We start from the raw sequence: 16,048 nt of genomic DNA, 5'->3' as shown, positions 1-16,048 counted from the left end.
TCCGAAGTTTTATAACTAGTACTGGAAGAACTTTCAACAGTGGTGTTCTTTGAGGTCCATTTGCCCTACTGAAAGTTATATCTCTTTTTTTTTTACATTTTCACAAGATGACTTTCAGAAGGGTTTAGCAGTTGCCACTTTGATAGTCCAGAGGCTGGTAATAAAAGCTTTAAAAGCACTTTTGGGAGACTGTTCTAATAAGAAGATCTGGTGTGGAGATCAATAAAGAGCTTTTCAACCTACATACCAGCAGCTCCTCATTTATATGCCTCTTTGGGATTTTCCACTAGTGCTCAAAGTTTATCAAGAGGTCCCCTTTTAAACATTTCTGTTGACTTAAAATACTTGTCGATAAAGGCAGACTTTCTGGTGGCTGCTGCCATAATGTATAAGGCGCTGGAGCTCGATTGTTCAAACATCCTTTTTTGAGAGTGTTTCAAGACCTAATCCCCCTTTTCTTCCTAAAATTGCTCCTAGAATGCATAACGAGCAGCAAGAAATTATGCTTTTTGTATTTTTTTTTTTCAGCCTCTTTGTCTATAGAACGGGAGTCGTGTCATTTACTAAATGTTAAGCAAGCAGTATGCCAAAACCCTTAGGAAATCCGATATTCTATTTGTTGGTGGGGACAATCAGGGACTAATAGGGGCCTACTTAAAAATTGCATTTTGTAGTACTTTTAGTACTTCAATAGTATTGCTAACATACTACAAAATGCTATTCACACACAACGCCTCTCCTATCTTTTTCTATGTGGAACTCTCTGCCCCAACTGCAGAGTCTCCATACACTTACATACACATTTTAGTAGTAAATGTAGTAGGGAGAGAAGGGAGTGACTTGAAAATCCTTAATACTTATAACACAATGGGAAAAATTAAGGGATGAGTAAGGAGGTGTTAGGGGAGGAGTAAGGAAGGACATATGGGACACACCCACAAAAAAGTGGTCCTGTTCCTATTCACAAACTGTACTTATGAAGTTACTAAACCAAAACCCCCCAAAACGATTCACTTCAAGAGAGCTTCAGGCTTCCAGCAGTGATCAGCATACCATTTATACTCTGGTTTGGCATCAGAGCAATGCACTATCACCTCCCAATGTTTGTCTTGTAATTGTTGAACCCTGATTCTGACCCCTGGTGCAACCAACACTGTCTTAGACAGGGAGACGAGAAACACATGGCTACAGACCATATGAAGCCCTGTACAAATCAACCATAAGGCCCAGTGGGTACAAGAATCTTTCTTTGTCCTGGAAAGGGTCCCTCAACAAGTGGAGGCAAAGAAGTGCAGAGTCAGCCAAAAAAGCTGACTGGAACCGTTCCATCCTGAGCACATGGATACAATTCTTCCTCCTTGCCTGTAGAAACACTGCAGTAAAAAGGGCATGGTCCTCGTTAAACTGTCATGGCTCAAAGGACAGCAATGTCAGCAGTATACATGGTGCCTGAGCAACAGCATGCTAGGCACAGATGAGACACCAAGCACAAATCAACTACGACACAACCTCAACACTACCACTGTTGCATTACAACTTTAGCGCAAACAATGAAACACTTCAGTTGCAACATTACTTATAAGAGGTGGATGCAAGAGGGGTCATCTGGATTTGACAGTTCTGGAACTGAAGCTTGGAAGATCGCCATCTGAAGCCACGTTGCCAGCCGCTGAAGGAGACATGAAGCTAGAACGTGCCCTTAAAGGAAAAAGCAAAAAACAGAAAAAACCTCCTGAATTCACCACCACAACAACAGCACACAGGTCACGAATGAAGGATAGCCAAATACCAGAACAGGGAATCCGGGAGCATCGTGACGCATCATACCATTTTTACAGAGGGTTTAAATAGGAAGACATGACCTGGAGAAACGTCAGGAGTCAAGGAAAGTAGTTCCTTTCGTCTTGGACTTGGCAATCCCCATTGAAATGAATAGAACGGTGGCCATGGATGGATTGGGCAGATATTAAGAAAGCCCCACCATATCACTGCGATTGTCAAAACCAGTTAGAATGGCATTTGCCAGGACACCAGCCCCGCCACTTCCAAACAGTCAATACAGAGGAGGGCCCGCCACCAGGGCCAACAACAGAAGGTAAGTGCAGTTGTGTCAGCCCAATGAGAGTGAACCCAGCAGCCGGTTGCCCTCAGTGGGCATGCATGGGTAAGATACCAGGGCATGTCCTGTGAGAATGCCCAACAATTACAGCAAATTATATGTGAGTCCCACAGTGAGTACATTTCTGTTGATCAAGTAGTTCTCTCGAGTCTGACATACAATGATGTGGCGCTTCAACAAAACCAACCATGTTCCCTTTGTCATTTTTTGCTTTGCAGGAATAATCTTTAGATGTGTTTATAAAGTAAACAGACACACAGCTGACAGACAACTGGTCTGTAACTGGTCAACAGAAATGCCTAAACATTCATGCACTGTTATGTATGGAATGTAGGAAATTGGCTCTTTATATGGTGGACCAAAAAGAGGTACACTGTGAAAAAAGTCCAAGCAAACCCCACTGGAATTACAAAGGCACGAATGACGCCCCAAATGCTCTCATTTGGGGTAGTGTGGGCAAGCACTTAGGCATATCAGAGGGTAGTGGTAAGCATGTAAGGCACACACCTAGGCAGTAAGTGAGATACTTACTCAATAAAGAAATCTGACACAAATTTATAAAAATAACATGATGGCCAACGAGGCAGAGTACTAGACTTTAGAAGCGGTGCCTGCTGATGCAGGGAAGCAGCTCCTCTGCTTCAAAGGATATTCTTCTGATGATTGGCGAAGCACTCACAGCTCTCCTGGTTGCTTGGAGCCTGCAGTGGCAGGACAGGTCAGTTGCTCCACAAGCAGGCAGGCTAGCAGGGTTGGCACCAAGTCATCCGTGTTTCTCGGTCCTGGGTCAGCAGGCTTCTTGTACACTACTTCTTTTGTGTCTAGTGAAGATCTGTTTTCCTGGTATCAGGGGTCCCCTAAATACTCAATTTGACGGGCGTTAAGGGGAGTGAAGGTACCTTTGGGGTCACTATGGCCCATAGATGACCACTTCCTCTAGGGTGTGGGCATCACCCTTTCCCAGAACTCCTATTTCCACCACACACACAATGGCAGAATTCCTAAGGCTGTGTTCATTTCAGGCTGGTCACCCTAGAGGTGTGTCCAGCCTGCAAATACAACATGTCTCCTGCAAAGCTAATTATCCCACCTGTCCAGGTACCAAATGGGCCCTGAGGCGGGGGTTGGCATCTCACTTTGGAGAGAAGCCAGGTCTGCATACCAAAGGCAGCAGGCTCCTTTGAAGTTTCCTATCTTGGAATGTAGATCTGCAGGTCATCCTGTTTGGAGGGGTGTGCTAGCACCCCTGCCAGAGCAGGCTTTGTTCCTGACCTCTTGAGAGCAAAGGCTGTCACCCCGTGGGGGTCAGAAACTTGTCTATTGGTTGCAGGTTGGCACGATCTAATCAGTTAGCCCACCAGAAGTTGGTAGGTTTTCAAGGGGCACGTCTAAGGTGCCCTCTGGGTGAATGTATTAATAAATCCATCACTGGAGTCAGTGAGGATTTATTAATACGAGATGTTTGCTACCAAAAATCCCTATTTGCAGTGGAGCCTTCATGTAGCTGGGGAACTCGTATTGCCCAGTGTCCAGCACATGCATTTAGAATGGCTTCCCTGTTCACATTCTATGTATAAGAATCGACAAAGATATAGTAGGGAATGTTTGCTTATGCATATATGCCCTTACCTGTAATATAATGCACCCTGCCTTAGGGCTGTAAGGCCTGCTGGGTTCAGGCTGGACTGTTCCCATGGGGAGCAGGGTCAAGAGTGATTTGCATATGGCTGGGTCGAATCTGGGGTGGCATGGTGGGCAAAAAAAAAATGGATTGGGATGTGGCCTAAGCGATGCCAGCGGTTGATTAATTTAAGCATTCCATCCATCACCTTGCTGTTATTGCATTTGCTGCCCTAAGTGCGCCGGGTATGCCTAGATGTGGGCCCTTGGCTCACTGTGCCAATGGATTTAAGCTAGCCTGACTGATAAAGGGTGATACTCTAAAACCAGTCCCAGGATACTTGTTTCCAGTCCAGGGGGGACCTGGCCTGGCAGTTCAGGCTGGACTGTTCCCATGGGGAGGAGGATGAAGACTGAATTGCATATGGCTGGGTCCAAGCTAGGGTGGCATGGTGAGAAAAAAATGGATTGGGATGCAGTCCAAGTGACTGCTAGTGGCTGAGATTGATACAAGCATTCCATCCATCACTTTGTTTTAGCATTTGCTGCCCTAAGTGCGCCAGTTATGCCCAGACATTGTTCCTGTGTTCACTGTGCACTGGATGCAAGCTAGCCTGGTTGATGAGGGGTGATACCCCGAAACCGGTCCCAGGATGGTTGTTTCTGGTCCAGGGAGGACCTGGCCTGGTAGTTCGGGCTGGACTGAATGATGGATTGAGGTGCGGCCCAAGCGATTGCCAGTGGCTGAGATTAATTCAAGCATTCAATTCATCACCTGTTTTTTTTGTGTTGACTACTTCCAGCAGGCATGTGGTAAACGTGGACATTGAAATTCAAAACGAAATTATACAAACCACTAGTGACATGAAACATTGTAATAGGAAAAGACGTCCTGATGTTGCAAATGTTGGTACTGCAAGGTAAGAAATGTATTGTTATGAAGATAATTCATTGTAATAAGAATAGGTAAATTCATACAAAATGAGAGGTTATTTTCTGGCCTTATTGCCAGAAGAAATGGAAATCCTCAAGTTATAATGGAAGAAAAAACGTATTGCGGTATTCATGCCTTAAAACTAGTGAAGTTGCCAGTGACAACACTTTAAGTTGAGTCTGTCCCTTGTAAAACTTTTCTTGCAACACCGTGTATTACCTCTGTAAACACTGATGCAGTCATGATGTGTCTTTATCTGTGTATCCTAAAGATGGAAACCTCTGACGCTGATTGTGTGTCTGATGTGGAAGGAGGGGATACACCTGATGCCAGACCCGACAGGAGTAGTTGGATTCCTACTCTAATAAAGTGAGTGAGTCTGCTTGTACAGTAACTACAGTGCTAACTGTTTCAAGTAATATCATCGTAGTTTCTAAATTTGCCCTCCCCAGAAGGCTCCTCTCCTCTTCTCTCTTTTTAAGTATTCATGAAAAAGCATGCATAGACTCAATTCACAATGCCCTAATACACATCCTTATGCTTCGGTGCACATGAGATTCTCAAGTGTGCATCTGCATTGTACAATGGTGGTTGTCAAAGCTTGAGCACCCCAAAGATCAGCATTGTTAGGTCACCCGCATGTTCCATGGGAAAACTCCACCATACCCGCCAATGCTTCACCACGTAGGACATTGGAACAGCCCCTAGTGGGTGGATGGGTAACCATCACTCAAACCTAATTTCGCTATTTCTCTCATCGAAATGGGAACCACCGGAAGCTTAAGTGATATGTTGTGCTTTCACATTGTTTATGTCCTGAAAAAACAATAAAGATGATGTTTTTTTTTTTTTAATACAGTGGACCGCGAACCGGAATGTGCATTTTCGAATGCTAGTCAGTAACACTTATGTGACCTGCAAAACTGTGATTCATTTTTAAGAACGTGCATTATCGAATTGCGCTTCCAGTTTGAGAACGCGCATAGGTGTTTGAGAATCAAGGATCAAGGCTGATACCACATACCTGCCGTCCATAAGCACCTTCAAATGTGTATGTGATTCTAGAACGTGCATGTCTGCTTCCAGCCTCTGAATCTCAAATTTTCGAGATCAATGCTAAAAACTACATGTTTAAATAATCATATAGCGTAAGTTACAGGAAACGTGTACGTCGCAGTCACTATTTCTCTGGGAAAACTAAAAATAAAAACATGGAAACATGAGAAATAGTAATTTTCGGTTATTCTTCATGAGACTGTTGATGAATGAAAAACGATTTAGGGTGCAGTCTGATGCGTTGCCTAAATTTGGCGATTTTTGTTCTAAATATAGAGCCAGAAGTATGTACCTCAGTGTTTGCAATTTCCTAATAGGGAATTTTTGCAATTCGCTATTAGGAAATCACCAATTGCGATGTACCAAAGTGTGTTTCACACTGTTTGCAATTCCCAAAGAGTCGCAAAAGGACCTGCCTCTTCAATATTCAGAATGTAGCGAGCCATTAGGAATGGCCACAAATCAGAGGGATGGTGGCCTGCTGGGTTCAGTAGACCACCATATCTTTGAATGTTTTTTAAATAAAGCATTTTATTTTTAATGCAGCCACACTACCTCCCAGGTGTGTCACTACCCTGGTGCAGGTCACAACCAGTGGCTGACACCAGGGAGGGGGTTAAAAAATCTGCATCGGAGGATTTATTTTTAATTGAAAAAACCCCGGGAGACATGGAAGATTTTCCGTGTCTCCCTCCAACCCCCCCCCCACCTGCCCCTTTGTGACGTCAGCGCGCACCACTATCTGTTTTCCATAGCAGAGCAGGAAGGCAGGCCCAAAACTGGCCTTCCTGACGTTCAGGAAGGCCTCGTTTGAAAGGGGAGGCTCTCACCTTTCAAATGAGGCCTTCCTGAGCGGGTTTCCTGGCCCTCGATCACTGCACAGCTGCGATCGAGGGCCAGGAAACCCCCACTAGACACCAGGGAATTGACTTGGGGGGGGTTGTCCCCCTCAAAAACAGTAGGTTTACCCCAGGGGTGTAAAAAACTAAAAAATTTAAAAAAATACGATGAAATTGACAGGGGGTCGCCCATGAGCAGGGCGATCCCCTGTGGTGGCAATAATAATTTTTTAACAGCTGTATTGTTTCCCTGGGGGCCACTATGGCCCCCAAGGAAACCATACAGCTGTTAAAAAAAATATATAGATCATATTTACATATATAGATTTACATATATAGATATATCTACCTATATATAGATATATCTGTCTATATAGAGATATATCTATATATAGATATGTATATATATATAGCAATCACTTTTGTCAACACATGTGTGGTTTCCCTGGGGGCTGCGATCCACACCCATACATAAAAGTGATCTCTTTACATATATATATATATATATATATATATATATATATATATATATATATTCGCCACCTGTTCTCTTGCAGTTGCAGCTTGCATCTTGAAAGCATTGCACATACTTCAACTGACGCGTTTCAACTGTAGCTTTTAGGCAGCAATAAAAATGTCAAGTAACTCTTGTGATTATGTTTTTGCTAGAAAAGGATATGACTTTTGTCTAGTGGCAGTTTTGTTGCCATAAAGTAGTGCAGAATGTTTATATTCCTATGCAAGGATCAGAAATGTGTTATATGTGAATAGCTGTGTGGATTAGTGAAGCCAACCATTACCTACGCTATAATACAAATGAAATGTATGTGCGAGGGGGGATGCCAGGGATGTGGAATTTCTATTGCCCAACACAAATTGTTTAAGGTCAAGGGCAACAAGTTTTTGTGTTTATTTAGTCTTTGAGACAAGGAGGCCCAATCCTCTTGCAGCACAAACCCTTTGGCTGCCAGTTGACAGAGAAAGGAATTGTCTGCAGTTGAGGTAATACATGTATCCAAATGATAATGCTCTTCAAACATGTATTTATGGTTCATTAATCAAAAGCCTTCATTGCTAGGGTCAGCGCTGTAAATAAACATTTTAAGGTCACACTGCACTATTGACAGTGGGTACAGTAAAAAAATAAAAAAGTGTACACACTTGTTTGAGAAGTTTAACAGTATGAGGCTAAGTATAACGCTCCCAGAATGCTCTCTGATTAGATGCAAATGCTTGCAGCAGCTTGTAAGCAAGACTGATTCTTTGCTTTCAAAATTCAATGTTCATAAAAAAATGCGAGTAGAATTATTTTTTTTTTCGCTTCTATGAAATTTTATGTGCTATTTCTTTAAAGTGTCATGTAGTAAAATGTGTTGATGCATGCTAGTATTTCCCAAAAATATTCCTAATGGAAAGTCAGTGTAACCAATTTCAACACAATTATGAGAAGCAGAAAAATAAACAAGCACTGGCAAAGCCAACCGATTCAACATTTTTTGGTGAGTCCTTTGGTTTTGTCAATGCGCGTCATGTTTTGACATGGCTTTTGCAACACTTTATTGTTGTGGGAGCTGCCAGGTCCTTACAATTGTAACAATCACTGGCAAAAAGAAAAAATGTTTTTGGTCTTAAAAATCATACGTTGCCACCAGTGGCATATCAAAAGGCCCCAGCCCCCTTCCAGGGGGGGCCTTCAGCACAGAACCTGCCCTGAGTTAGTCTGGAGGGAGGGGCCCTCCATGTTCTTTGCAGGCGGGCCTCCTCCAGTTTCATTACGCCACTGATTGTCACAGTGGTTCCGGGCACTGCACAAATCTACTTTGTGTGCCAATATGCTCCTTGTGGAAGAGCAGTAAAGTCATTCAATAGATAGAGAAATAGATGTTTATTAAAAACAGAGGCCCACATTTAAGGATGATCTTGTGCCATCTAATGGCCCATTAGCGTCATTATTCTTATGCTAATGTGGCATTAGTTTGCCAAAAACGCCACACCATATCTACAAAGTGGCACAATGCATGCACTGCGTCACCTTGTGACCATTTTTGCCACATTATGCATGCGCCATGCCTGATGAATGCAAAGGTGGTGTTCTGGGAGGAGAAGGCCAGCACAAATGGCACATTGAAGTCTACAAGATTTCATTGTGCCATTTTTGACGTCATTTTTAACGCCTGCTGAAAGCAGGCGTTAAAAGGACGCACACATTGGAATCAATGGGCCTCCTTGCACTTCGCTCCACTGGCGTCAGACGTTTTGATGCTAGTGGAGCAAAGCCCACAATAGCGTAAAAAAGTTTGACACTATTGTACCTAATTATGCCATGGTGCACCGTATCTGAAATACAGCACACATATGGTAGCATTGGCGGGGCCCAAGAAAAGTGGTGCTTCACAATGTGATGTGTCCACGTTGTGTTTTGGGGCATTTCCTGTTGCGGGCACTAGGCCTACCCACACAAGTGAGTAGTGATACCATTTTTATCAAGAGACTTAGAGGAACACAGAACAGCAGGACAAATGTTATTTCCCCTTGCCTTTCTCTACATTTTTTTCCTTACAAATGTAACACGGTGTGTAAAAAAGAAGTCTATTTGAGAAATGCCCTGTAATTCACATGCTAGTATGGGGACCCCGGAATTCAGAGATGTGCAAATAACCACTGCTGCTCAACACCTTATCTTGTGTCCATTTTGGTAATACAAAGGTTTCCTTTAAACCTATTTTTCAGTCTTTGTATTTCACCAAATGAATTGCTGTATACCTGGTATACAATAAAAACCCATTGCAAGGTGCAGCTTATTTATTGGCTTTGGGAACGTAGGGTTCTTGATGAACCTACAAGTCCTATATATCCCCGCAACTAGAAGAGTCCAGCAGACGTAACGGTATATTGTTTAAATAAATCTGCCATAGCTGGAAAGAGTTATAGAAGATAATGTGGCCGGAAATGGCTTTTTTTTAACCTCAATTTCAATATATTTTTAATTTAGCTGTTACTTTCTGTAGTAAAACCTTGAAGGATCTGCACAAATGACCCCTTGCTGAATTCAAAAATTTGTCTACTTTTCAGAAATGTTTCAGAAATGTCCAGCATTGGTTTCACACCCATTTCTGTCACTAACTGGAAGGAGGCTGAAAGCACTAAACATATTAAAAATGGGGTATGTCCCAGTAAAATGCCACAATTGTGTTGAAAACTGTGGTTTTCTGATTCAAGCCTGCCTGTTCCTGAAAGCTGGGAAGATGGCGATTTTAGCACTGCAAACCCTTTGTTGATGCCATTTTCAGGTAGTAAACCACATGCTTTCTTCAGCGGTCCTTTTTTCCAATTTTTCTGAAAAAAACGAAATTGTAGCTGTATTTTGGCAAATTATTTGCCTCCTCCAGGGGAACCCACAAACTCTGGGTACCTTTAGAATCTCTAAGATGTTGGAAAAAAGGATGCAAATTTGGCATGGATTGCTTATGTGGACAAAAAGTTATGAAGGCCTAATCGCAAACTACCCCAAAAAGCCAACAAAGGGCTCAGCACTGGGGGGTGGGGGAGGGGGGATGTACAGGGATGAGGGGAAGGCCAGCAGCTAAGGTGTTAAAGGAAAACAGGATGCATTTCAAAAACAAAAATAAAAAGTTTTCTTTTACGTTTTTTCAAGAGTAGGCAGGGATCCATGGGACCTCTGCCTGCTCTTAAAAAAATACTTGCACCTACATTTACAAAAGGGAAGGGATCCCGTGAGTTACCACCTCCTTCAATGAGTTGGTAAAATTTGCATTTTTTGCGACCGCATTTCGGACGCATAACATTCACACATACCACTTCGATTTGCTATTAAGAAAGGATGCCCTTGACACACCCCTTCCTAATACCGAATCGCTTACCCGTTTTGTGATTTAGTAATAGGTTACTGAATCGCAAAATATGGCTTTGTACATGGGAAAATGTTTTATAGCAGTTGCAAATGGCTCCAATCACCATTTGTGACCACAACAATATTGTACATCTGGCGCATACAGTTTACTGGGGCAAAGCATGAAGTGGCAACCACACCTACTACGCAGGCAAACTCTGCCTCCTCCATCAGAGGAACCAATATTTTACCTAAGAAATGCTGTGTCCAATTTGTCACAGAACCTTTTTCCCTTGGCATTAGTTTGGATTTGGCAATTTTTGTGGTGTCGGCAGGAGTCTAGAAACTCAGCATCCACACTGCATCTGTAAATTGTGTCAGTTAACAGATTCTGTTGGAGAAAGATGACCAGCAATGTTCATTTACCCTAATAAAAATGAACCACCAGATAAATGTAATCTCTGGCAGCAGTACAAACAAGGTCTCAGAAGTGGAAGGAAAAGTCCCATGTGATTGGTCCTGCTGTCTGTGTGTGCCAGACCTCCACTCAAGAGCTCCTGAAGGTGCTTGTCAGCTGCACTGAGAATTAGAATTATTGAGAAGTGCGAGTTGAACCCACACAGATGCGCCATCTTTTGCAACAACTGCAGAATGATAGGGGCTTAATTACAAGCCTGTGAGCTGCTGGTGCATTGTGCTGGCCCATATCTACAAGGTCATGCAAAGCCACTTTGCCTAGCTTTTCATAGCACTGAAGATATGGTGTAAGGCAACGCAGCACGAGTCGCTGTATTGTCTTAGAGTGAGTCAGGGAGATGTTTTGTGGGCGTTGCAGTGAGTTTTCCCATGCAACAACCATGGGTCTTCACGCATCCCAAGATTTACAAAAATCTCTACACCTGGGAATGCGTAAAAAATTTACCCCTCCCCAGGGGAGGCGCAATGAGGAGAAATATGTTTATTTCTCCTCGTATTACCTCTTTCTGTGTGTGCTGCATTCACAGAAAGAGGAAAACGCCTCCATGAATTATTTTCATCCAGGAAGGTGTCCCTTCCTGCACAGAAACAATCCTATCTGCGACTCAAGCATCCTAGAACCATGGTGCAAGGGCACCTGCATCGGCGCTAGGCAGCCCATTGTGTGCCAGTGCAGGGGGAGAGGACAGAAATGCACACTAGCTGTTGAATACAGTGCATTCCTTCTCTTTCCATGTGGCACAGGACAGCCATCAAGGTCACTTACTTTGCTGCTCAGCCCTGCGCCACGGGGCTTGTAAATATGCTCCATGGTCTAATTAGAGAGACAGTGTGGGATAAATGTTCTGGCCCAAAGAAAGAACAGTAGAATTGGAGGGCCACAATCAGTGTGTCCACCTCAAAAATATTTTATGTTGTTGACTCATTTTTTAAAGTTGTCCCTCACTGACTTCGAAGCTTTATTTTTGGCTGAAAGTTTCCAAGTTTAGTAGAGTCATGCCAATTTTAAAAAAACGTCGAAATAAGTAAACGAGTCCAGGAGTGGCTTTCCTGAGCATCATGGCAACACCAGCCCTTCCAAGACATCCAAGGAAGTACTAATTATAGACACAAGAGAAACGCAAGTAACACGTTTAAGTGGGCGTCACAATGCTTCGGACTACCAGTCCTTGTCATACCCTTTGCCACCTATGTCAAATCTCTTGTACTGGTTAATTTGAATTCTAGGTGACGTCTGGCTTCTTTAAAGTGTTGGTGCTCGTAAAAGAGAGTTTGAAGCTAGTCCAATTACAACAGTGTAAATAGTATTGTAAATATACCCCTTTTCCTTACAGTGAAAAAAGATAATCCACTTGCGATTTTCATTATGGTGAACTATGATTAAAAGTAAATTATTTTCATAATAGCCATTGAATCCTTCTGATGGATATGCAGTATCTAGGTTGTTTCTCTATTGAACCTTATGCAGTTTTTGCAGAAACAAGATTTGTGTTCACATTTTTTTTCCTAGGACATTTGTGACTTTTTTTTAACCAGGAGATTCGTGCTACTCTTGCTCCTCACTGACGTCCAACTCAAATTTTGTACACAGTTGTTCTGTAGAGTGAGATATATACCTACACCAACAACAAGGGAAGCTGCGCACAGTGCTGAGGCACTGGCCTACAAACGCCTCCATCTGTCCATCGCTTGCTAATTTATGTCTTGCATAGTTCAGTAGTATGATCTTCAGGGGGAAACCGTTTTCTGCGTTTCTCCAAACTGCCTTTGCAGTTTGTTTGCCCGAAACATGCTTCATGGCCGGCTCACAAAACCTTCCAGTGTGTTCATGCTTGGTATTTGGTTTGTAAGTTTGGAATTTGAAACTTGTTTTCTTGAAACATGGCACATGAACATGCTCCCTAGAAATGTTAGCATGTAGAGTCTTAGTTTTGTTGCACCTTAGCCGTTTCAACGAGGTTAAAAATGACATATATGTGGCATCTGCTAACAAGTTCATAACGCTAATACATTGGAGAACATCTGTTCACAAAATGCGGCCAAAATGTACAAACTCTAAACTCTAGATCTTGTAAACTGTGTTTCAGAAGCAAGAAGAAGAAGGAGGGAGAACAGCCCCCAGCCTCCTCCACTAGCAGTCCGCACCGAGTTGTTGCACAACCCTATCTGTATAACATGAAATATGCAAATGTCGGCAAATGTGTTATTATCAACAATGAGAACTTTCACCGGAGTACAGGTACTGCTATTGATACTCACATTTTGGGTTTTTCCAGTGTACCATTGTGTACTGACACATTGGAGTTAACATATATGTTTGGTCTTTGTCACTGTTTATGTTTTGTCTATGCTGAATTTTTCTCCACTCTTCTTTATGAGTGGGAGAAGACATAGCAGATTCTGGCTGCAGTGTGTTCTACCCTGTTTCATTTTAATATTGTTCTACATTCAATGATCTTCCATGTGAGCAAGCCACTACCACCACCTTTCTACAAAACTACTTTTCTCTATACTCTGTCCCAAAGACACCTATAGCCAGTTTGAAAATGTGTATGTTGTATATTGTATTTAATTAATTTATTTTATTTAACGGTTTATACAGCACGCTTGGGCAGTTAGGTGATACTGTGCTTTAAATAGCACTTGTCTTATCCAGGTGACTGGTTGACACCTGTTCGGTATAAGTCAATAAGGACGCTCAATGAAGGACCACACGCCAATTATAAATACAATGTAGCTTTACTGGAATTGCAGTTAATGTAGGCATTTAGTACATTAACAATAGTAAAATAAGAATAGCAATGAAAAGCATCTATTTATACATAAGTACACTACAAAGAGCATCTGTGCATATATGTATATATATATATAAGCAGAGAGTTCATTGACATATATAAGTTTTGATTAACTGTATACCAAAATGCATCACACTACGATATTCAGGAAGCAGAATATAAATGAGTTGAATACTTCAGATAAGCTTTAATTTACTGCACACCAAAATGCATGTTTCAATTACTGCAGCAGGCTCTCACTACGATGTTCAGAAGGCAAAATATAAACGAACTGAATACTTCAGATAAGCTTTGATTTACTGCACACCAAAATGCATGTTTCAGTTACTGTAGCAGGTTCATACTACGAGGTTTAGAAAGCAAAATATAAACGAGCTGAATACTTCAGGTCATAAACACGTTGCAAGCATAAATAATCAGTCATAATAATAGAGCAGAGAAATAAAGGCCTTTCATCCCTGTGTGGAATTTATCTTAGTCCACGAAATGCTGGTGAGCCCTCTACCGCCTGCTTGGACCTCTCTCCCCCTCAAGCATCATGGTCAGCAAAACAGGGAGGCAGCGCTGGGCCATGGCAGCTTCCACAATTCCATCTGCGAGCTTCCAAACCCTCACCCACACTTCAGTGCTTAAATAACTTGAAGCTTGGATTCTATCTCATTCTGGCATTTTCTAGCTATGTTATCAGTACTTGGCTGCTCTGCCCTTCTCCAACCTTTGTTTTCATTCCATCTTCTCCCTGTACTCTCGTTCTCAAGGTTGAGACGGAGTCTTCTACACAAACAAGCTTGACAATAATATCATGAACTTTTCCACGTTGTTTGGGGGGGGGAGGGTTCAAAAGGCATCACAGCCATCTACACTGCTCAAGCTAATTAACCCTTCGCGTCACAATGTCTTCCGCACCTTTCCCTATACTGATCAGCACGTGAGCAGAATGTCAAATTGGGCTACATGAAATGTGAGGAGGCACTTCCAAAACACCTGAGAACTAATGAAGGGAAAGATGTGATTCTGTGAACAAAGTCAGTCATAACCTTGGGACCATTACGTCCATCGTTAGATTAGGAATTATCTGACCCAGTGGGTCTTGAGGTGTTTCCTGAAAGTGTTGCTTAAAATTGATTTTATTGATTCAGAGGGTAGAGCTTTCATTTTCAGTCCTTGGTGGCAGTTCAAGAGAAGGGCTGATTACATCAAGTGGAGGTTCACAACTTAGGCACTTCAAAAGGAAAGTTATCCCAGCTTCTGAAAACTTTGGAGCCAGCAGAGCTAGTGCCATAACTAGTTTTGCAGGCTATATAGCAGAAGTTAAATTGGATTCTAGCTATGAAGTGGTGCAGTGTAAGTCTCAAAGTATGTGAGTGAAATAGTCAAATTTGCTAGAAAAGTAGACACACATGGCTCTGGATTTAAGCATAGCTTTAAGAGGGGCGACGGGTGTTTGGTGTGTGTCTGTTAGAAACACATTCTTTAAGTCTAGTCTGATGATGACCAATGCCTGGAGAGCTCCTTTGAGCTCTTCAGGAGAAATGAGTTACAGATTTTCTCCAGGGAATGCAACGGGGTGTTTTCTACATTTGCCATCGTACTCATTTGAGAAGTAGGTGGGAGGGTGGACTCCACTTGTTGAGTAAGTTAAACCAGTTTTCTTGGAAAATGCTAAACATGTGCTTGAAAGTTTTAGCCAGGATAGGCTCAAGAAAGTAAATCCTGGTTTTAGCTGTTTGATGGGTTTTGTCAGGTCATCACCTGAGATGGGAATGAAGGAATCCAATGTAGTAGTGTAGTTGTAGAGTGGCCTGAAAACAGGTTTTCATATTGAATTTATTTCATATTATTTGTATATTTTCAGTAAAGTGAAGATAGCCCTGAGTGTTTCATTTGAGCTGAGAAGTAGAAGATCTTCTTTGGGAAAGGAGACATTAATCATGTGCCACAGCAACAAAAAAGTAACATTTGGAGAAACATTATCTGCTCTTGAATATAGTTTGTTTTAGCTACAGGGATAGTGTGCAGATTTTATTATATTGGTCAAGAAGTTATAAGTTGGAGTAGGCTTGTACATGTGGCTGGGGTTCTGTGATACTGATTAAGTTACAATGGTGGTCAGTCAGAAATCAGGTTGAACAGTTCAATGTGCATGTTTGCTCACCTTGCTTTTAGTTAAATGGATAAACGGTGCTAGTTAGATACAGTCGAGTTGGACAAGAGAAAGAGGGTTTGATGTGAATGAGACTTCTGGGTTGACACCTTTGTGGGGGATGGGATTTGAGATTCTGACATGGATTTCAAAACATAGGGGTGGGGAGGTGATTTGCATTTAGGCATATTTTTATCAAATGTGAGGGAGAGTAT

At 42.2% G+C, this 16,048-nt stretch overlaps 1 protein-coding gene across 1 annotated transcript in view; it reads left to right on the top strand.

The window, feature by feature from the left end:
• Nucleotides 1–16,048, top strand: part of LOC138300242 (caspase-7-like) — a 231,587-nt gene that overhangs the window by 11,995 nt on the left and 203,544 nt on the right. Inside the window, exons 2-3 of the mRNA XM_069239327.1 lie at nt 4,945–5,042; nt 12,983–13,134. Of these exons, the coding sequence (XP_069095428.1) occupies nt 4,945–5,042; nt 12,983–13,134 (250 nt within the window). The remainder of the gene's footprint in view (nt 1–4,944; nt 5,043–12,982; nt 13,135–16,048) is intronic.

The sequence above is a fragment of the Pleurodeles waltl genome, chromosome 6 (genome assembly GCF_031143425.1).
Source record: "Pleurodeles waltl isolate 20211129_DDA chromosome 6, aPleWal1.hap1.20221129, whole genome shotgun sequence".
Classification (NCBI taxonomy): Eukaryota; Metazoa; Chordata; class Amphibia; order Caudata; family Salamandridae; genus Pleurodeles; species Pleurodeles waltl.
This window is presented reverse-complemented; position numbering and strand designations above follow the sequence as displayed.